Source organism: Ovis aries, chromosome 26 (genome assembly GCF_016772045.2).
Source record: "Ovis aries strain OAR_USU_Benz2616 breed Rambouillet chromosome 26, ARS-UI_Ramb_v3.0, whole genome shotgun sequence".
In the NCBI taxonomy this organism is placed as follows: domain Eukaryota; kingdom Metazoa; phylum Chordata; class Mammalia; order Artiodactyla; family Bovidae; genus Ovis; species Ovis aries.
The window spans coordinates 6112959-6135015 of NC_056079.1; the positions used below are offsets into that span (position 1 = coordinate 6112959).

Genomic DNA, 22057 nt, shown 5'->3' on the forward strand with positions numbered 1-22057 from the left:
TGGAGTGCGTTGCCATTTCCTTCTCCAATGCATGAAAGTGAAAAGTGAAAGTGAAGTCGCTCAGTCATGTCCGACTCTTAGCGACCCCATGGATTGCAGCCTACCAGGCTCCTCCGCCCATGGGATTTTCCAGGCAAGAGTACTGGAATGGGGTGCCATTGCCAAACAGACCTATTAGCTCCAAAAAGCTGGAGGAAGGTGAGCTCTCTATTACATTCATTGTTAAACAGCCTCCAGGAATACCAGAAACTGTATTTTTTCCCCTTTGACCATGTGTGAACGAAAGGTCTGTTTCTTGGGTGGGTAATTATGATAGCACAAGTTTTAAAGTGAAGTGGAAAGTGATCTCAGCCCAGGCTCACAGAGGAGGAGTATATTGTCAAGGGCAGAGCAAGGTCACCGAAGGCAAGGGCATGTTTTTTACATTCTTTGCAATTTCACGTTTCATATAATAAGGACGCAGGCTTGCTGTATGGAATGACAGTCATCCTCACGCCTGGGGTTTCTGCCCTGAAGTCTCCACCCCAGCAGGAATGGGGCCACTTTCCCCACTAAGAGGAGCAGCTCAAAACTGCTGCATCAGGCAAAGTGCCCAGGACACTCCCTTTGGGCACGTCTGTGGGGCCTCACCTGGCTTGGGTCAGGCGTTTCCACGTGCGAGGAAGCAGGTGCCCCTGGGTCCAGAGAAGAGCGGCTCACCTCTGTGAGGGTGAAGGGTCAGTGCAGGAGGGAGAGGTCTGGGCAGGTCTGTGTTCATGCCTCTGGCTCTCTGGAATGTGCTAGAAAGTCTCTCAGTGAGCATGTAGATTTGTAGATAAGTTTCCTCTTAGCAGCAAAGCATGTTTCTGGTCAACTGATGTGTGGACCACAGCCAGGCATGGCTGCGGGTGGGCTAGGTCGGCCCCCGGGCCTGCCCTGGATCCCTGCGCTCTGAGGCCTCCCCTCCCACGTCGGGTGAAAGCATCTGGACACTAGGTTCATATCACAGTGTGGTTTGGAAATTAAACCAGAAGAGGTGAGAGGTGAAAATCCTTTATAAAGTCCTTCTATAGGATAAAAAAAAAAAAAGACTCAAATAACAGACCTGTACTGCTGCAGGCCCCTAGATCCAGTTTAAAAGGTTTTTCAACTTGCTCTAGAGACTGCAGACAGCAGGGTCCAGAAAATGGACAGAAATGTCTGTCAACCTCTGTTTTAAGAGTCTGCAGGTGGCCGTGATCAAGGCCTCACACAGAACCAGCCTGCAGGCCGACTGAAGAGGTCAGTGCCAAGTGTCCCCTGGGCCAGTGTAGGCAGCCGGTGACACACAACTCAGCAACGGGAAAGAAGCCTGGAATTTCAAGGGGAATCACACACACACACACTCACATGCACACATATTCACACACACACCCTGCACGCAGATCTGTGCATGTATACCCACACTCACACATATACCTGGGCACACGTGTGCGTGCACACACACACACACACCTGGAGCACACAGATATGGTGTGTATACCCACATGCACACGCACACACATCTGCGCACACCCTGAACTTACATTTTTCTGTTGACTAGTAGCAGGGCTGTGGCAACCCACTCCAATACTCTTGCCTGGAAAATCCCATGGACGGAGGAGCCTGGTAGGCTGCAGTCCATGGGGTCGCTAAAAGTTGGACACGACTGAGCGACTTCACTTTCACGCATTGGAGAAGGAAATGGCAACCCACTCCAGTATTCTTGCCTGGAGAATCTCAGGGATGGGGGAGCCTGGTGGGCTCCATCTATGGGGTCACACAGAGTTGGACACGACTGAAGCGACTTAGCAGTAGCAGGGCTGAGACATCTATCATGGAAATCTGTTTCCACGCAGCTGGATTAGGGCTAGTCTACTTTCTGGGCCGCCGCTCAACCCAGGGAGCTTTCAGGGTTCAACCTTTAGATTCAGTTGAGTTTGCCTGTCTCAGCTGTGCTGGCAAGAGGGGTCCTTTCCAGGGCCTGTGTTTGCGGGGGGCGGGGGGCGGGGTGGGAAGGGGTCTCCTCTCTGGCCAGACCTGTGTGTCCCTTCTTCCCTGTTGATCATTCTCTGGGTCCTAGTGACCCCAGAGTTGCTGATCACCAAGAAGAAAGCACACTGTCTCCGTGGAGGAGCGCAGGAGACCCTTGGAGTGATGTGTGGTCTGGAGGGTATGACAAAAGGGAGGGGGAGCCAGCCAAGACCCCGGCACTCCTGTCCTGGCCCATCCAGAGGGACTTTCAGGAGTCCTAGGACTCTGTCCCACCTGGCTCTCCGGGTTGTGTGGATGTGCCTTTGTTCCGGTAGGGGGAAAGGACAGGACATAGTTTATTCAGCAGTTTAATTTATAAAATAAGTATTAGTCACCTGTCACAGGAGCCGCTGTCTGTGCACTTCCCAGAGCGCAGGATTATTTGGGGCACTGGGTTTCCTCCAGGGAAAGTGACTCACCTCCAGCCGTGGTGGGACTTCCTGCCCTCATCAATGCTGGGACGCAGCTCTAAGAAAATCGTGGGCTCCAACTGCCTAAGGCTGCGAACCTCAGGCCCTGTTGCTTCTCCTAGAGCATCTCACTCCTCCTTGTGACCGGCTGCCAACGGCCCCGGGAAAGGGGCTTCCCACACCCCCGCCCAGGATACCGCGTTTCTGGGGGTCTGTCTAATCTCTGCACTCAGCTCTGTGCAGAGAGGCAGGCGGTCCCGCCCGGAGCAGCCCCAGCCCTCGGCCCTTGTTCCAGGGGACCGGTCCCTGCGGGGCCACCACGAGGGGAGGCTCGGATCTCTTCTTGTTCAACAGAAACGCGCCCCACGACCACACCCCCGGAGGCTGGAGCAGAACAGACCCGGGGAGACCTCCCTGACGGTGGATGCGCGGTCCAGACAAGTCTGTGGCCTTCAGACCTGACCTCGGGAATCCATCATTGACCCTCAGTCGTCTGAAATACGTTTCCTCGAGGTCCTGAACTACAAGAGGTTTTGGCAAGTTGGAAAACGGAGACTCGAACAGTCAGAGCGCTGGCTTTGAGCTACTGAGAAGGTCCTGCGCCGGAAGGAGCCGGCGGCCCTGGAGCCCGCCCTGCCGTGCGCGCCACGAGGCGGCGCCGGAGAAGGGCCCGGGCGGCTCCAGGCTCCGGGCGTCAGGCGGGACCGGACTCCTCCTGCGCGCGAGTCTGCACAGAGCCGGGCAGACGGCCTGTGAGCCGAGACGCAGGTGCGCACTGCCGCGGCGGAGCGAGCGCCGGGCGGAGCTCGAGAGCCGCGGTCCTCCTTTGAAAAGTGCGAGAGGCGGGCGCTGTCCGCGGGGAGCCGGGCGGGGGGCCGGGCGGGGGGCCGGGCGGGGGGCCGGGCGGGGGGCCGGGCGGGGGGCGCGCGGAGCCGGACGGGCGCCCCGGGCGCGGGGCCCACACACCGCGGGGCTGCACGGACGCCCCGGGCGCGGAGCTGACACACCGCGCCTCCCGGCAGCGCTCAGCTCCCCCTCCTCTTCTTGGTGCAGCGGAGCCGGGCTGTTCACTGGGAAGAGCAGAGAGCAGGAGAGGACTCGGAGACTCACACCCAAACCCACGGGGACGACCGGGTTCCGGGGAGCAGGCCCCACCAGCAGCCCTGCGCTCCGCTCCCGGGACGGGCGCGCCCGGACCTGCTCCCCTGCTGACCTGGGGGCGCGCGGCGTCCTCCTCGCACGACGGCGCCTGAGGGACGGGGCTGGGGGCGGAGGTGACCCTGCGGCTGAAGGGGCGTCAAATGCGCACAAACCTAAGTTCTGTTCAGTTCAGTTCAGTCGCTCAGTTGTGTCCGACTCTTTGCGACCCCATGAATCGCAGCACACCAGGCCTCCCTGTCCATCACCATCTCCCGGAGTTCACTCAGACTCACGTCCATCGAGTCAGTGATGCCATCCAGCCATCTCATCCTCTGTCGTCCGCTTCTCCTCCTGCCCCCAATCCCTCCCAGCATCAGAGTCTTTGCCAATGAGTCAACTCTTCGCATGAGGTGGCCAAAGTACTGGAGCTTCAGCTTTAGCATCATTCCTTCCAAAGAAATCCCAGGGCTGATCTCCTTCAGAATGGACTGGTTGGATCTCATGAATCCCAATATTCCTATTTCCTAGCTTTGGTATTTCTCAACATTTTACAAATTTTTTCAGCTCTGTATTTTCATGTCTTTATTTCTCTCTTCCTTTTCTTTCTTTTTTTGACTGAAATGGGAAGTGTTTACTCTTTAACTTTTGTTTATGTATTCATTTATTTTTCAGTTGGCCTGGCGTTACAACGCTGTTAGTCTGTGCTGTACAGCACAGTGAGTCAGCTGCATGAATACACGGATCCCTTCTTTCCTGGATTTCCTTCCTACTGAGGTCACCGCAGAGCGTTTTCCCTTTCTTTTCTTTTCGCTAGACTGTTTTGAAGCAAATCCAGGGTACCGTGTCATCTCACTGCTCAGCCCTTCAGTGAGCTTCTTTAGCTGATTAGGCCCCTTCTCTTCCAGCATAACTGCCTCATTGCTGGCACCCTAATCAAGTCAATAACAAGCTCTGATATGACCTAGTCCATATTCAAACTTATCTGGCCCTCTCAAAAATGTTTTCTTGCAACCGGTCTCTTTGATACAGAATCCAATCAAGGCCCACCACTGGTTGTTTTGCCTCTTTTCTCTCTATAATGACAATCCCTTCTCAGGCCACTGTTTTTGTAAAAAAAAAAAAGTTTGTTTTTCCCGTGCAGCATCTCCTGTTCTGACCTCGACTTATTGCTTCCTTGAGCAGTTGTTTTACTTGTTTCTCTAACTTTTGCATTTCCTGTAAATTGTTAGTTAGATGTAGAAACTTGATTAGTTTCGGGTTCAACTGCTGGTGAGCCCTGAGGGAACTCAGGAAGGAAACAAGAAATACCCACTATCTAGTAGCCATCAGACTGCAGCCACCCCTGATGGTGCAGCTTGAGGAAACTCAGGATGAGAAAACATAGGATCCTGGCCCCAGAGGCCTGAGGAATGATTTCAGTGAGCCCAGACTTACATCTTCCCATACCTAGAGAAGTGCTAAATTCCTTAACTGGGGATATCTGTTTTTCTTTTATTAACAGTAACCTTTTGTTCTCACTACGTGTTGTTATTGCAAAAATTCCTATATATCCTGGCATATATGCTGGGTTCACCATTTCCTTTTCCAAAGAGTTTTATCTGAGAGGTTCTCTCCCTAAAAATGCCGGCCGAATAAACATAATTCTCAACTTTTAGGTTGTGCATTTTTTTTCAGTACACATGCTTTTGGCCAGAATATTTCTTGGGTGGTGGTGTGCGCTTCTCTGAATCACAGTAGGCGGTCCATGAACTTACAGTCTTGTAAGCTTACAGTGAGGACAAGGTTGATCACTGAGTTCAGTTGGTCTCAGCCTTAATTTTATATCATCAAATTTCCTGCCAGGCTTTCCGGTGGATGTTTTAAAGCCATCCATTGACATTGTTTTAGTTCCATGATTTCATTCAGGGGTGCAAAATGGTGATTTTCCAATTCTATTATCCATTCTTCATTTATTAGCTGGAATTGTCTATAAATATTTCACTCATATAATGGTTGTTTTTTGGACTGCAGCCATGAAATTAAAAGACGCTTACTCCTTGGAAGGAGAGTTATGACCAACCTAGACAGCATATTCAAAAGCAGAGACATTACTTTGTCAACAAAGGTCCGTCTAGTCAAGGCTATGGTTTTTCCAGTAGTCATGTATGGATGTGAGAGCTCGACTATAAAGAGGGCTGAGCGCAGAAGAATTGATGCCTTTGAACTGTGGTGTTGGAGAAGACTCTTGAGAGTCCTTTGGACTGCAAGGAGATCCATCCAGGCCATCCTAAGGGAAATCGGTCCTGGGTGTTCATTGGAAGGACTGATGTTGAAGCTGAAACTCCAGTATTTTGGCCACCTGATGTGAAGAGCCGACTCATTAGAAAAGACCCTGATGCTGGGAAAGATTGAAGGCAGGAGGAGAAGGGGACAACAGAGGATGAGATGGTTGGATGGCATCACCGACTCAATGGACATGAGTTTGGGTGGACTCTGGGAGTTGGTGATGGACATGGAGACCTGGCATGCTGCGATTCATGGGGTTGAAAAGAGTCGGACACGACTGAGCGACTGAACTGAGCTGAATGGTTTTTTACCCTAAAATATAGTTTCTACAAGAGGGGCAGAATAAATGCTTAATCTTTTCTCTTCTATACCAGTTTCCAGAGTGATAAGTTTGCACCTTAACAAACTCCAAGTATAAATAATATTGTTTTTTAAGTATCAGTACTACCTCATGGATTTTTCTATATTTGGTGTTTAAAATATAATTTACTGTTATATTTTTGTGTATTTAATGTGTTTATACATTTTATATATTTAATCAGTGGTGGTCACAGTTCTCTGCCGGGATGGAAAGTGCTCCATCCTAGCCTAGGGAGTCCCCCTCAGATTGGAGCCAGTGTTTCCTGGACACTCACCAGCCTTTGGTGGCTTCTCTGCTATTTAGCACAACGAGATACCCCAGACTCATCTTGTCCATCTCAGGCTCCGTGCTTGGAAGCTGCTGTTTCTGTGAGACATCCTGGTTCCTTCTAGTGGGAAAGGTAATGACCCATGGCCTGGGTGCTAGGGGTGCTCATTGCTACTTCATTGTCTCTGCATTTTAGGGGTGGGGCTGAGAAATATACACTTGTTAAGTGGGGGAAAGTCAGGATTTTATACTAATACATCCAATTCAAAGTTAAGGCTATAGGATTTTAATATAAGCTTTTAATTTTATATGAATCTTCTCTTACGTCAAAACTCTTGGTTCTGATGTTTTTCATCCTCCCCTCAACCTGACTTTCATCTTGAGAAGCTTCAGATGGACACACAGGCAAGATTAGTACAGCGCATACCGTACACCCTCCCTCTGGATTCACCAGTTGTAATTGCTTTGCAAATTTAATTTGCTTTGAGTGATTACAGAGGAAGTTGCCAGCTTTGTGACATTTCAGCCAGCCCTAAATGCTTCAGCTCTGACCTCCTAGGAACAGGCCATTCTTAGCAAAATGTCAGCGCAGGAAACAACACAGATGCAAATCTCGTAGACACTGCTTTGAGCCGTGGGCACACACTGGTCCTGGTGTGTTCAGGCGACTTTGGCTTTTCCATTGGACAACAGTCATGTCTTGCATCTTCAAAATATATGTTCTATACTCCGCATACATTTTATACAAATATACATGTATTTTGTGAAAACGAAATTCTTCCAAAGTACTTCTAACTGGAAGCCACTGCCTTTCACTGCTCCTCTGAATGACATGCTTACCCCTCTTATTTTCACTTATCAACTTTAAACACCATCTGTTGTCTCCTAAGCCACAAGGATTTAGTTGATACTACCCACTCCCCTAACCACTGGACCACCAGGGAATTCCCCCACGTTTTTATACTGCTTGACTTGTATGTGTGCTTGTGACTGATCCAAGTGGAATGTGGACTTGCTCTTGCCAGATGGAGAGGACAGCATGTGCATCATCAGGAGTTGTAAGAAATTTATTGGAAAAAGGGGAAGGCAACCCTTTCTCTCCCATCAGTGGGTGTCTACAGGCCTCGTGGTGCAGAAATGACAAAAGGCAGGGGCAGTGGTCCTGGAGAATGCTTCTGTAAGTGATTGTAAGTAGACCATGTGACTGTGCTGGAGCTAGAAATGGTCCTCCAGGGACCAGCTATTAGGCCTCCTGACTCTGGATAGTTTTACGGTCCTAATGAAAGTTCTCAAATGCTAAGGTTAACCAACCCACAGCCCACTGTCCCGGCCCAGGGAGGAGCAGGGGCAGCAGTTCTGGGCTCAGCAGATGGACAGGCTGCTGAGATCGCTGGGTCTGGGATGAGCTTCTGCTACGAATGAGGGGGGCCTGAGGCTGGGTCATCACATGCTCTTGGTCTCACCTGGACCCCCTGCATCGCTCACCTGTAGATCTGGTGATAAATCAGAGTGGAGGTGGCACGGCTCACAGCCTCGTCAGCATCCCCCAGTCCCGTACTCGATAGGCTTTGCTGCCTAGCCTGTCTGCCCTTTCGAACTCTTCCAAAAGGAGACACACAACTCATTCCGGTCTCAAGGACGTATGCTTCACAAAATCCTTTTATTAAAACAACGGTTACAAAGACTTCACATGGCTCCTGAGTCCTCTCTGCCGTCGCTCCCAGCTCAGAGTCAACGGATGCAGCACTTGGCTTTGCCCTTGTAGCAGGTGCCTTCAATCCTGTTGTAGAGGGGGCAGGGCGATAGGTTGCAGGTCCCCCCTTTCCTGGCACATATGTAGCTGTCAGACCGCTTGCCGAGAGCCGTAAGCTGGCCGGCACCTGAGACGAGGGAAAAGCAACCGTGTCAGACTCCTGGCTTGTGGCCACAGGGATTTCAGGGGAAAGCAGGACAGACAGCCCTTTGCAAAGCACATCACAGGGGTTTCCCTTGCAAGAGCTTCACACCAAGCTGAACTGTGGAGCTGCTTGTGAAACACGGCACCTGAAGAGCCCCCTCAATGCTGGTGGGTTGGTGTCTCCACCCTTAGCAAGCCCTCATTTTTGGCATTATCTTTGAAGCTTCAGTACATTATAGGCCCAAAAGGAATAGCAACATATCTCATCAGAGTGCTTTGGTTACGTTCCTTATTCTAGAGTGTGTCTGTGTGATTTTTAGCAAAGCACTCAAACATTCTGAACCCCAGTTCTCAAAATTAAGGAGACTAGATTATGCGATCTCATTCATTTTCAAGATTCTGAGGCTGGTCATCTTTCTTTTGTTGGGGAAATAGCACTTTTATGGTTACTTTTTTTAAATTTAAACTTTTGATTTTATATTGGAGTATAGCTGATTAAAAATATTGTGATAATTTCAGGTGGACAGCAAAGGGGCACACCCATACATATACATGTATCCATTCTCCCCCAAATGCTCCTCCCATCCAGGCTGGCATGTAACATTGGGCAGAGTTCCATGTGCTATACAATACGTCCTTGTCCTTGACGTATAGCATTTATATATGCCATTTTATATATAGCAATGTGTACATGTCCATCCCATTATGGCTGCATGTAATTCTCCAAGAAATGTATCACTTTTTCCTAACTAAATGACAGAGGAGTTGAGATTAAATGTTCTCATTATCTTATCAGTCAATGGTTATATTATGTTAAAAGATGCAGAAAAATATTGGAAAAAATTCAACATTGATTCATGATTAAAAAAAAAGAAAGAACTCCTACCAAATAAGGAGCTGGAGGAAACTCCTTAACCTGATAACGAGTGCTTACAGAAGCCTGCAGCACAGTGTGCACTTCATGGTCGAGCACTGGAAACATCCCTCGAGACCGGCAATCAGACGAGCATTGCTGCCATTTCATCATCACCCCACACTGTGCTTGAGGTGCTAGCCAGGGGAATGAGACAAGGAAGAAAGAGACAAAAGGTGCAAGCGCTGGAACGGAAGACACGAAACTGTCTCTGTTTGCAGATATTATGATTAGACGTAGGCAGTCTAAAAGGAATTAACGGGAAAGCTTAGCAAATTTGCTGTCCATGAGATCACTACACAAAAAGAATAAGAATTTTACTTCTGCAATCAACAGGAAAAAAAAAAATAAAAGCACCTTATAGAAGAGCATAAAACATACTTGGTTACAAATCTAAAAAATAATGTGCAATATCTCTATCTGTAAAGAATATATATATTTTTTTAATTTAAAGAGGCCCTAAATAAGTAGAAATGCTATGCTTAAGCATTGGAGGATTAATTATATTTAAAATGTTAATTTCCCCCCAATTAAGCTGCTGTGCTAGCCCAAAACCATGACAATCCCAGGAGATTCTTTCAGTGACACTTGATGAGCTGATTTTAAAATTTTTGTGGCAATTCAAAGGACCAAGAGTAGCTAAGGCAGTCTTAGCAAAGAAGGCAGGAGAACTTGCTTTACTGGATTTTGAGACTAATTATAGAGCCACTGTAATTAGACCCGATGGTGAGGATACAAACCTACCAGTGGACTAGGGCAGACAAATACACAAATAGAATAGCGGGAGACGCCCGAGGAGGTCCCTGCAGACACTGAAAGCTGAACAACAGTCGCTCAGCATAAGAGGGGAGGAAATGGTCTCCTCCGTGCTTGGTTCTGGAACAATTAAATATTCATAATGGAAAAAATAAACCTTTTACCGTTAGTCGCACCACACGTGCACATTAAAAATCACTGCCAGATGGTTATAAACCTGGATGTAAAAGGAAAATTAATAAGCCCTCAGAAGACACACTGAACACGCTTCATGCCTTTGGGCTAGAAAAGACTTCTTAAGGCATCACAGCACTAACCCTAAAGGAAAAAATACGACACGCTTAACCACCTTAAAATATTGTGGAAAATTCAGAGAGTGAAAAACTAAGGCACAGGGTGAGGGAAGATATTTGCCATGCTTACAACTGACACGGCTGCTATGTAGAATATATAAAAAACTACTCCAGATTACAGGGCCTCTCCTCCGACCAGCCTCCACACCCAGGAGACCACTCACTTACAGGAGCCATGTCTGGGGCACCCCTGGTGGTCCAGTGGTTAAGAATCTGCATTGCAATGCAAGGGACATGGGTTTGATCCCCGGCCCAGGAAGACCCCGAGTGCCTCAGAGCAACTGAGCCCCAAAGCCACACTCCTGAGCCTGTGCTCTGGAGCGTGGGATCCGCAGCTACCGAAGCCCACATTCCAGAAAGCCCGTGCTCATCCCCAACAAGAGAAGCCACCACAGCAAGAAGCCTGCACACGCAGCACAGAGCAGCCGCGCTGCAGAACTAGAGAAGGTCCTCACATCAGCGAAGACCCAGCACAGCCAAAATGAACAAGTAGATCCTCACCAAGAAGAAGAAGCCATGTTTGATTCTGTGACTCTCTGGTTTGAAAGCCTCTGGGGCCCACCTGAACACAGATGGGGTCTCCTGCTGCCTCAGGCCTGACTGACCTGTGCTTACCTACATCCCTGACCCCTCACCCTGGTCCCAGGACGCTTTGTGCAGTGTTGGAGCTGATGGCCTGGGTTTGAGTCCCTGCTCAGTCTGTTACCAATCATGTGACTTTAGCCAAGTTATTAAGCCACAGAATGGGGGTGATGATTCTTCCTCCCCACAGCGGAGCTGGGAGGACTAGAGTGAGAGTGAGAGCTCTGTTTGTTGTTGTTGTTTTAATTTATCTGGATGTCTGGGCTTTCAAGGGGATCCCCTGGTTGCTTAGATGGTAAAGAGTCTGCCTGCAATGTAGGAGACCGGGGTGCAATCCTGGTGGGGGACAATCCCCTGGAGAAGGAAATGGCACCTTACTCCAGTATTCTTGCCTGGGAAATCCTATGGATGGAAGAGCCTGGCAGGCTACAGTCCATGGGGTCACAAAGAGTCGGATACAACTGAGCAGCTCGCCTACCTACTTGGGTTTCATACCAGCTCTCCTTCCCACGTGGCTTGTCCTTGCCGTCTCTCGTTTTGATAGAGGCAAAGTGAAGAGACAAAGTAGGTAATTAAATAGTTAATCCCAGTCGGGGATTGCAAGTAGAAAAATATGGGAGACCCCTATAAGTTAATGATCACTGGAGAGAGCAGGTTTGCTTAACCACAAAACCCAGCAGGCTTGCTTAGCAACAAAACCGAGCAACAGAGGCACGAGGCAAGCCTCAAAGCAGCAAAACAATGGCGGCATGAGAGCCACAGCCTGCGCAGTGAGCTCAGCAAGTCAGTAGCCCAGGACATGCTCTCTGCACACATGATAAAGCTAATTTGTGGACCTAGCTTGAGCAGGAAGGGACGAGAAAACGCCCCTGCTCAACCTGGAGGAGGAGCAATGTTGGAAGCATGATGTCCACCTAAGAAAGTCGAAGAAGTTCTTCCCCCCCCCTCACTTTTCCATTGTTTATAAAAGAAGCCAGTAAGGTTTTGAGGTGCAGCACCCCATTGCCTGCCCACTTTTATACCTCACAAATGTCGTATCCTAATAAATCACTTCTATCACTTTGCCTCTCATTGAGTTCTTTTCTGGGCTGAGATATAAAGAAGTTTGGTACGGAGCTCTTCAGAAACACCCCCGGCCAAAAATAACTCCGAACAGTTTCACTTTCACTGGTTTAGTTAATTGGGGCTGAAAATCCAGATTCCCATCTCAGCCAGGCAGATAACACAGCTCTGTGAAATGGGCTGAGGGGGGCAGTAGGGACTGCTGGGGTCTGCGGCGTCCTGAGGGGCGCATCCTGTGTGGCGGCAGCGGCACTCTTTAGCGCAGCTCACTGTTGCCAGGCAGGAATCTGCCACATGTGCTGTGCCCTTAAGAGAAGAGAACACGTACACACTGCTGTATTTGATGTGGATAACCAAAAGGGCTTCCTGGTGGCTCAGCACGTAAAGGATCTGCCTGCAATACAGGAGGCACAGGAAACCTAGGTTCAACCCCTGGGTCAAGATCCCCTGGAGGAGGGCATGGCAACCCACTCTAGTATTCTTGCCTGGAGAATCCCATGGACAGAGGAGCCTGGCGGGCTACACTCCATGGAGTCGCAGAGACAGACTTTGACTGAAGCCACTGAGAACGCAACCAAAAGGACCTACCGAATAGCACAGGGAACTCTGCTCAATATTATGTAACAAGCTAAACTGGAAAAGATTTTGAAAAAAGAGTAGATACATGTGTATGTACAACTGAATTATGTTGCTGTACCCTTGAACATGACACATTTTTAATCAAGTATACTCCAATATAAAATTAAAAGTTAAATAAAATTTTAAAACTTTTTAAAGAAGTTAAAAATCTGATTTTTTTGTGTGACATATCCTGACTTTTAATTGGGAGAGAGTTAAAAGAAATATTATTTTGAAAATTCCATGAACTCAAAAATGACTTTCATCATTCCCTCACTTCTCAGCTTCCTCAGCAAAGCCTTTCCGGCCCCTTGAGACCCCCTCTGCTCTCATCGTCATGTGTTCCCCTGGCACTGTGCCCTTAACAGCATTTCACAGCACAGCTCTCTTTAGCTAAGCAATTCTGTTGGCTTGTGCTCTGCTTCTCAAATGTGCGGCCACGGATTCCGGGGCTGCTCCCCGACGCGGCCCCTCATCCTGGGCAATGCCTGCCTGCAGCAGCTCTTCCCTGGATACTCCTTGAACAGCGAGGACACAGCCTCAGCCTTTCTCAGCACCTCTGCTGGCCTCCAGCTTCTGCAGGGACCTGGGTGGCCTTGCCACTGTGACATTCCATGTTCACACAAAGACTATCTGTGTAAGCTAACAGTGGGTGACACAGGCCTTTTTCTCTGACCGGGAGGAAAACTGCTCAACACCAAGTCTTAGGATCTCCTGCAGTGACCACAAAGCGCTGGTTCCCCGGGGCCTCACGGGCCTCGACTCCTCACCTGTGAAATGACCCGGTCTGAGGGCTCTTCTAGAAAAGGAGTAAATTGACCCTGCAGGGGTTCAGGGTGGCTGAGCAGTGCCGCCTCCCTCCCTGCACTAGCCCCAGGCCTCCAGCGTCGGGGCAGCCTGCTGGCAGGGTGGGTATTGCAGGGGTGGCTGCTGCAGCTGCAACAACCAGTACACAGCAACGAGGACGCAACCACAAGGAGCGGAAGCAACCCAGCTGGCGCCTGTGCGCAGGGAACCTCGACCCTGGGGACAGGCTGGGGACCCCAGTGTGTTCTGATGCAGGAAACACCTAGGCTCTTCCTCCCCTCCAGACGTTTCTACATTCCCTAGAAAACGTGATGTCGAGCTTGCCTTCCCTGCAGCCCCTTTTCCAGGTGTGAGCATCTCAAGGCTCAGAGAGGGTGCTCAACCTGCAGGGACCCTGCAGCTCAGGCACCCCCTAGCTCCAGCCCAGAGGTGGGGAGGACCCCACTCCGCCCCTTCTAGAAGAGGAGTTGGGCTCAGTGAGCAGTCCTGAGGGGCCCCATCCTGAGGCCCTCTTTACTGCTGCTTCTGTGCAGTCAGGGCTTGCCTTTCATTCAAGGGCAGTATCTAAGCCAGTCCAGTTTACGCTGGGCCCTCCATCATATCAGCTGCCATTTCTGTAAGAAGTGATTAGTAAGTTCAGTTCCTCCTGCGTGCCCCCGGGAACACTCTTTTTCGAGGCTTTGGATGAGATGCTTGTAATCCTACTTAGATGTCACAGACTGAAAACAACTCTTCATGTTAATATAGTGGCTTTCAAACATTCTGAGTGTGAACTGAGCTGTGGTAAGAGGCTTTGCACGGCTGCTCATGAACACACGTGCTGTGAGATGAGTACGATAACAGCAGGACGCTGCATGGATTTCTCTGCCTCCCTTAAGGGTCCCGACTGGAAACATTAAAGCTCTGCATTGGAATACTTCGGAACCCAGCTGTCCGAGGGGAGCCCTGAGGAACCCCTGGAGTAAATGAGGCCCAAATGCACAACGAGGTGCTGCCCTGGAGGAAAGCACAGCGGGGCTTGCAGAGAATTCCGGAGCCTAACGCTCTTAGAGCCCTCTGCCGCAGCCCACTCACTCTGCCAACGAGGAAACTAAAAGCCAGAAGAGGTGACTTGCTGGGGATGACCTGGGAGTGAGTGGCGGGGCTGGGATAAACTGTGTTCTTGACTCTTCTGGCAGGCAGGGGCTCGCCTTCTCTTACACCAGGGGCATTGCTGCTTTGACCCCGAGGAACTGGCATCCCCTGGCCTGACACAGAGCTCCCCTGTGGTGCACTGGGGAATGGGCCACCCTGGAGGATGTGAGCGGATTTCTCAAGGAAGGTGGATCCCTGAGTGCCTGCACACGGGTGAGTCAAAGACTCTGGCGGAACTGGTCTTGTGGGCAGGGCAGGTGGCACCTGCTTGCAGGAGAACAGCTGGGAGGACCCGCCCCGGGCCCTGGTGAGAGACGGGGTGCACCTCTGGGCTGGCTGGGACCCTGCGCCTCTCGGGGGTAAGGGGGCATCTTGCAGATGGGGGTAGGGGTCCCCTTCACAGAGGATACTTTCTGGATGCCCAAGACAGAGACAGGGCTGGGGGTGTGGGGGCTGCCTGCCACCTGACATCCCCGCCAAGGGCAGAGGGAAGGGAGCCCTGAGGGAGAGATGAGAGAGAGACTGGAGTCCGGCCCTCCTGCCGCTCAGCTGCCCTCAGGCTCCTGGGAGAACTAGCCCGGGGAGGCTCTAGGCAGGCGGGTGCACTCCTCGCACTCGGGATGGCCTGGACCCCTCGGTCGGACCGCCCCGCGCCATCTGCCCCCGACAGGCCGCTCTGCCCCAGAGAGGCCTTCCTGCTGCCCCGGGCTCGGGTTGCAGAGGCGGCCAACCTCAGACGCAGCCCCGAGTCCCAGCCCCGGGTGCTGCAGGGTCCCAGCTCACCTGGGCCCAGCTGGGAGAGGAGCAGGCTGAGGGCCAGCAGCAGCAGGCGGAGGACCCTCATGGTGGCGGCAGGTGGCCGGAGCCCCAGGGAGGGAGGCTCAGGGGAGGCCGGGCTCCAAAGGCTCCAGAGGCTCCAGAGGCGGCAGGGTCACCGCCTTTATGGGCTGGAGGATTGCACAACCGCACACACCGACGTGAAGGGCGGCGTCCAACGCCAGGGAGAGATTCTAATAAATAACCTTTCACATCAAGCCCTGAGTCGTCGGGGAGTCACGTGGACGCCCGTCTCCCTCCGGCTGCAGCTAGATCCGGCGCTGGGCCTGCAGGCCTGGAGGCGGCTCCTCCTCTCTGCTCTGTCCTAGGTCCCCGAGGAGCCGCTCAGATGGAGTTCCCGGGATGGGAGTGCACGCTGGAACCCCTCCCGCCAGAGGCTCTGGGAGCAGGAGAGGTGGCCCCAGGGGCACTGAGCCAGGTGGCTGCCCTGCTGGCAGCCTGTGTCAGGCCTTTAGCTGAGCTGCACTCTCCACGCTGTGCCCCGGACTTCACCCTTGTCCCTCACAAAAGCCCTGCTGTTGCCTTTTCTCCAACCATTAGGGATGGAATTTTCTTCTGGCCCATGGTTGACTAATACTAGTCTTTCTAGTTTCTGGCTGGTGTTGCTTTTTTTTAATCAAAATATCTCTCAAATCTTTTATAATCTATGAGCTTCTTCTGACAAACTTTTTTTTTTTTTTTGGTCAAGACAAATTTTTTGGAGCAGTTTTAAGTGCACAGGAAATTTAGGGGAAGGGACAGACGGTTCATCGTATTCAAACATTTACCCTTTCACTCACTGATGCAAGTGTGCATGTTTGGTTCCTGTTGTGCGCTGGGTGATGGTTGGGGTCTTGGGGTGCAGTGAGGAAACAAGATTTATGTTGGTTTCCTGCAAAAGTCTAGCTGAGGAGATGGAAGAGCAGACAGGCCGTTGCCATGGCACTGGATAGGTGCTCTGATTGGCAGCAAGCGAGGACCCGGGAACAAGGCTGCGATCTGAGGGAGTGTGTGTGAGTTTGGCTTTGCTTTCCTCCTTAGGCAATAGGGAGATCTCGGAAGATTTCAAACAGGAGAAATACACAAGCCAGTTGCCATTTTAGAAACCACCTCAGGGAAGTGTGTGTGGAGAAAGGCAAGACTGGACTTGGGAGGCCAAGGGAGGAGCTGGTGGAGCAATGAGGGTCTTAACTAAGGTTGTGAAGGGGGAAGAAAGGAGACATGGATTCAAGGGATGTTAAGAAGGAAAAGTGCCTCAGACATGGGAGACAGATTGAGCTAGATTCCTGGCTCCACCTAAGTAAAAGGTGATGCCCCGGACCAAGGTAGCATAACCAGGAGCAGGAGGTGATTCAGGGAAATGGTGGTGAGTTGCATAAACATTTCCGCGGAAGGAGTATCTCGGTTTCGGTTTCCCGAGATGCAGAATGTGAGCCCAGATCATGACTGAAGGTGGAGAGCTGGGAAAGTAAAGAGTGGGGGAGGCGACTGGGTGAGAAGGAAGCGGACGTGCGCCTCCAGCCCGAGGTTCCCTTCCTGGTCAGCGGCAGGGCTCCAGGCTCCCACTTTCTCTGTGGAGCCACCGGGCCTGGCACCGCAGCCGGGACAACCTCTTGGCTGGAGCTGTCCCATCTGTGAACCGGGGAGATTCAGACAGAGCCCGTCATGTCCGCACAGCTGGCGTTTGGGGTGTTTACACGGATCAGGGGAGGGACTGGGGTGCACCTGTGTGCGGCGCTCCTGAGAGTAAGAACAGCCACTTTCACTGACAGCTCACGGGCCCCAGGCCAGCCCACGGGCCCTGCGCGCCTACTGAGCGTGGAGCGCTCTGCAGCAGAGACGGAGTGGACTGCATTTCAACGATATTCATGACATAACCACCATGTGCTGAGCACCGCAGCAGGGCTGGCGGCACCTGTGGGTGAGCCTCTCTCTTGTTTCCCAGCCACCTGCTCTGAGAAGTCATCCCTGACCTCTCCTCTTCCTAAAAGTGGCTGTTACTTCTGGGCTGCCTCCTTCCTGTCGAGTTCTTGGCATGCTGGCTGCTTCCCCCGACATCAGTGAGGTCTGAGGGAGGGGCCGCATGGAGACCCCCATCATCTCCCCTCCCAGGAGGGTCTGGTGTCGGTATAGATGACCAGTTGCTGGAGGAAATGAATGAAATGAGTGCTGCCATGGACTGAATGGTGTCCCCCAGTTGCCCATGTTGAAGCCCTGTGTTTGGAGGTGGGGCCTTTAAGGAGGTAATTAAGGCTGAAAGAAGTCACATGGCCCCATCCCTGTAGTCTTATAAGCAGAGGAAGAGCTTCACTGCTCTCTTTGCCACACGAGCACACGGTGAGAAAGTTGCCTCCAGAACCACGAGACGAGAGCTTCTGCCCTTCAAGCTCCCATCCTGTGTGTTTTGTTACAGCAGCCATCCTGACTAATACATGTGTCTGCACCTTGGTTAACTCTCCGTCTCCTAGGACCCCAGAACTCCCTGGATTCCACTCCTGAGAGCTCCCCAAACTCTTGGCACCCCAGCGATGGCCCTTCTCTAGATGCCACAGCCCATGTTTGTCAAAGGATTTCAATCTGAAATGGAACCGGAAGATATAAAATGGAAAATCTCATGCACATGCCCTCAGAAAAATAAAACTTCAGGACTAGAAACAGAGTTTCTGTAAATGCCTGGTTTACAGAAAAGTGATAATATTACAGTTTTCTTAAATGAGAGGGCCTTGGTCATAGGTTGCCTCATATCAGCCTTGGAAGGTTTGCTTATGGTTCCAGAGGTGAGAAAAAGAAATGACCTGGGTTAGGCTCATCTGAGCTTTGTTTGCCTGCCTGGGCTTTCAGGCCTGGTCTCTGTACTTCTTTCAATTGATTTTTATTTTAATAGACTAACTGGACTTTCCCTTCTTTACATTTCCTGGCCATAAACATGGCCTACCCCACACCTTTTATTGACTCACCTATGGCTTCTACAGTTTGTGTGCCCTGACGCAATTACGGCTGTTCCTGAATAAACTCATCTTTTTGACAATTTTGAGCTCGCCTTGGTTTACCTCTTCATGTGGTCCACGGTAGCTATTTCCACTCCACTCTGCTGTGTCTGAAAACAGACTCAAGGCCTTGTTTATAGTTTGGGGCCTCGTTAGGAGGGCCTGCATCCCTCAATGCGTTCCGGGGGCGGCGATCATTAACATTCTTTGCCTGAGAAAGCTCGGGTCAGGGTCTATTCAGGGAGAAACTTCAGTTTTAAGCACATTTGCATGGGGTAAAAGAAAAAGGAGATCTGCGTGTGTGCACATCCACATATGGAATCGCAGGGGAGAGCCCGGAGACTCACAGAGAGTCACCAGCTGGAAGCAGTCTTTGTGAGAGGGGCAGGGGTTTGGAGGGACAGGCCGGGGAGAAACCCTCCGTGTTCCCGCGGCAGGTTTGCGTCCTGGTTATTCAGTTAGTGGAGCTCACGTGGTGGTCAGGGGTGGCACGTGCCCCGGAACTCCCCGCACTTGACCATTCTCTCCCTGGCGCCTGACCTTGGCCGCAGCCAGCTGGGTCCCGTCCTCGCCTGCTGGTCTCCAGGGCACGTCCACCTCACGGGCCGCGTGGCCGGCCACTTCCCGGAGGCAGGAGTTGTTTGCATCAGGTGTTGATCACACCTCCCGGATGAAGAGGAGGGGGCCTCCTGAATTAGGCCTCAGGTGCCACTGGGTGTGGATGACCTCAGGTGTCCCAGGCCACCTGCCACCCTCACATTCCCATCTAGCAAAAGAAGGCGGTGAATTCTATGGGGTTTTTTAGGGGTCAGTTTCCAAACGAGGCAGCCCATCAGAATCACCAGGGACACCGTCACGAAATAACTCCTGCTTGAAAATTGCCAGCAGTGAAACTCTAGAATATGTCTTTTATTTTGGGCTGTGCTGCACAACTTTGAAGGATTGTAATTCCCTGACCAGGGGCAGAACCCTTGCCTTGGCAGTGAAAGCACTGAGTCCTAACCACTGGACGCCAAGGAATTCCCTGGAATCTGTCTTTTCAACACAAAAAAGACTCAGGCAATGCCCTGTGCTCTGTGCACAGAAGGAAGAGCTTCCTGCAGGCCTTGTGGCCTCCAGACTTCCCGCCGGGCTGGCAAAGTGAAGGCAGCGTTTGCTCTAAAGTTGTGGACTCACTGGGCCTCCAGTTTGGCTACCGGATAGAGGAGGGCCCTGTGCGGGCATCAGGATGGGAGGCGGGTCGTCCTGGCCCACCCACAGGCCCCCTGCCCCCACCCAGATCCACCTGCAGATTTCACCATCCGACTTCCTTGCAAAGTGCTCAGAACTAAAGCAGGTTTTATCTTTTAACAGCATCGACAGTGACTGTGTCAGAAAGATAATGGAGCAGCTGTCTTAGCAGGAGAAAAGGGGGTGCACTGACCCCAGCACCCCGTCCCCACACACCCGCCTCCCTGTTTACTGAGCCCATGGAAGGCCAGGGTGGGTACTAACCCTGGGTGCTGGCTCCTCTGTGAATCATCACACGCCCACAGTCAGTGCCCTGGCTCTGAGCCAAACCTTTTTCTCCTTATTTAACAAATATCACAGTGTCTGCCTGTGCCAGACGTTATGCCTGAGCATAAGGAACACCTTGTTGGGCCTGACAGCCCTCATATTATGTGTTGCTTATTCGTAGACAGAGATGGAAAAGTGACCAAATTCTTGTGATTTGAATATATATGTCCAAATTCCTTGTGTACCACCTGCTTGTTATCCAGGAACTTTCTCATCATGGGAAACTGCTTGTATTTTCTCCAGACAGATGCTGCTGGGTGCTCACTGCCATTCAAGAAAACCAAGAGGCCTCTCCAGCAGGGGCCCAACCAGAGTCCTCACCAAGTCCCTTCCTGGGCCTTGGTTTCTTGCTTATTAAGAATGAGTTTATAAAATAGAAAACAAATTTATGGTTACCAAAGAGGAAAGAGGGAAGAATGAATTAAGAGTTTGAAATTAACATATATAAACTACTATATATAATAGATAACCAACAAGGACCTACTGTATAGTACAAGGAACTATACTTAATATTATACAATAACCTATAAGAGAATGTAAGAATGATTCTCTATTATATATAACTACATATGTAAATATAATTGACTCACTTTACTGTACAACACTGTCAATCTACTATATACCAATAAACATTTTTTAAAGGAATGAGTTTATAAGATAGATAAACAGGGCCCTTCTGTATAGCACAGAAAGCTATGTTCAATATCTTATAATAACCTATAATGGAAAAGAATCTGAAAAAGAATATAGATATACATATGCATATGGGGCTTCCCAGGTGGCACAGTGGTAAAGAGTCCACCTGCTAATATAGCCCCAGGAGAGCGAGTTTCCCTCCCTGGGTCGGGAAGATCCCCTGGAGGAGGAAAATGGCCACCAACTCCAGTGCTCTTGCCTGGAGAACCCCACAGACAGAGCAGCCTGGCCGGCTACAGTCCATGGGGTCCCCGAGCTGGACACCACTGAGTGAGCACACACGGGGCACCCCCCACACACGCATTTAAAACGGAATCACTGCTTGCTGGGGTCCAGCCCCGGTGGATCCAGGGAATTCGAAGGGTGGATGGCGTCGGCGTGGAAAGACTTGTTTATTTATTAATGAAAGATTAGATTAAGAAACTATAGTGTAGTAAGAAGATTAAGTGGAGGAAGAGGGCTGAATAGCTTGGTTTACGCGGAAGGCCAATAAAATTCCAGACAAGGAATTTGCACCATCTACGTTGGGCCACCAGCGCCCGCTTGAATATCTAAGGGTGCCTCGCCTTAAGCTCCCTTTCTCGCGGGTCTTAACAGCCAGGGCAAGTAAGTAGACCTGGCGAGCCTCCGAGCTCCAGGTGGAGATTCAGCCTGAAGTTAAAGTAAAGAGCAGAGAGAGGGAAAGGGAGAGAAGAAGAAAGAGAGAGAGAGACACGGGGGGAGCCAGAGTCCCAAGAAACCAGGCCGGGAGACTAGTTAGAGAAGCTGGTCCAAGTAGCTGGCCCCTGGCCCCTGGCCCCCTGGCCCCAGAAGCTGGCCCCATCCTTTATTGTTCAGAAGGCCTTTTATACTTTTGATAAAACACAGAGATCAATGGGTAACACAAGATTATGTAGCGTTCGCAGCTCAGGCTCTTTCTATACATCATTTGGTATACAAAAGGTCTCAGGTGATTTACATTATCTTCTGGCCAAGAGGCTTGTTAACACTTTTGGCTCTCTTCCTTAATGAATGTTAATCTTGTTTCCCCTGAAGTGTTTTTCTTTAATCTACATCTCCTTAAAGCATTAACATTAAAGTTACATCTCTATAGAACAAAGGTGCAGTGGGATATAACAAAGAAGGTACTTAACTCAAAGATCTAATGTTGCTAACACAAGGTCTACTACTTGTTTTTCTAACTATATCTACAACTAAAGGATGTGAAAATTTGGCAGCAAATATTGACTCAACAAATGAAACCTTTAATCAGTCCTAAAAAGATTTTGACTCCTCGGAAGCTCCTACATTCCTAGGATGTTTTAAGCTTCCTGTGCCTCCTGCGGTCAGGAGGCCTCAAACAATCACATGCGCAGCTGTAGGAGTCCTGCAGGCAGGCTAGAAAGCCATCAGAGGGTTTTTTGGA

The 22057-nt window shown here is 50.6% G+C and overlaps 1 protein-coding gene and 2 long non-coding RNA genes across 3 annotated transcripts in view; 2 read left to right on the top strand and 1 right to left on the bottom strand.

Annotated features, from left to right (window-relative positions):
• The first annotated feature begins 2820 nt into the window (after window positions 1-2820).
• Window positions 2821-6214, top strand: LOC132658718 (uncharacterized). Its single transcript, XR_009598678.1, has 2 exons — window positions 2821-3274; window positions 3495-6214. It is a non-coding gene; the product is annotated as an uncharacterized LOC132658718 (long non-coding RNA).
• Window positions 6215-8115: 1901 nt separating this feature from the next.
• The window catches only part of DEFB1 (defensin beta 1), a 46990-nt gene continuing 33048 nt past the window's right edge, over window positions 8116-22057 (bottom strand). The window contains exon 4 of the mRNA XM_060406914.1: window positions 8116-8354. Within this exon, the coding sequence (XP_060262897.1) occupies window positions 8206-8354 (149 nt within the window). The 3' untranslated portion in view covers window positions 8116-8205. The remainder of the gene's footprint in view (window positions 8355-22057) is intronic.
• Window positions 14276-18440, top strand: LOC105605768 (uncharacterized). The gene is made up of 3 exons (XR_006058189.1): window positions 14276-14809; window positions 17185-17333; window positions 17881-18440. It is a non-coding gene; the product is annotated as an uncharacterized LOC105605768 (long non-coding RNA).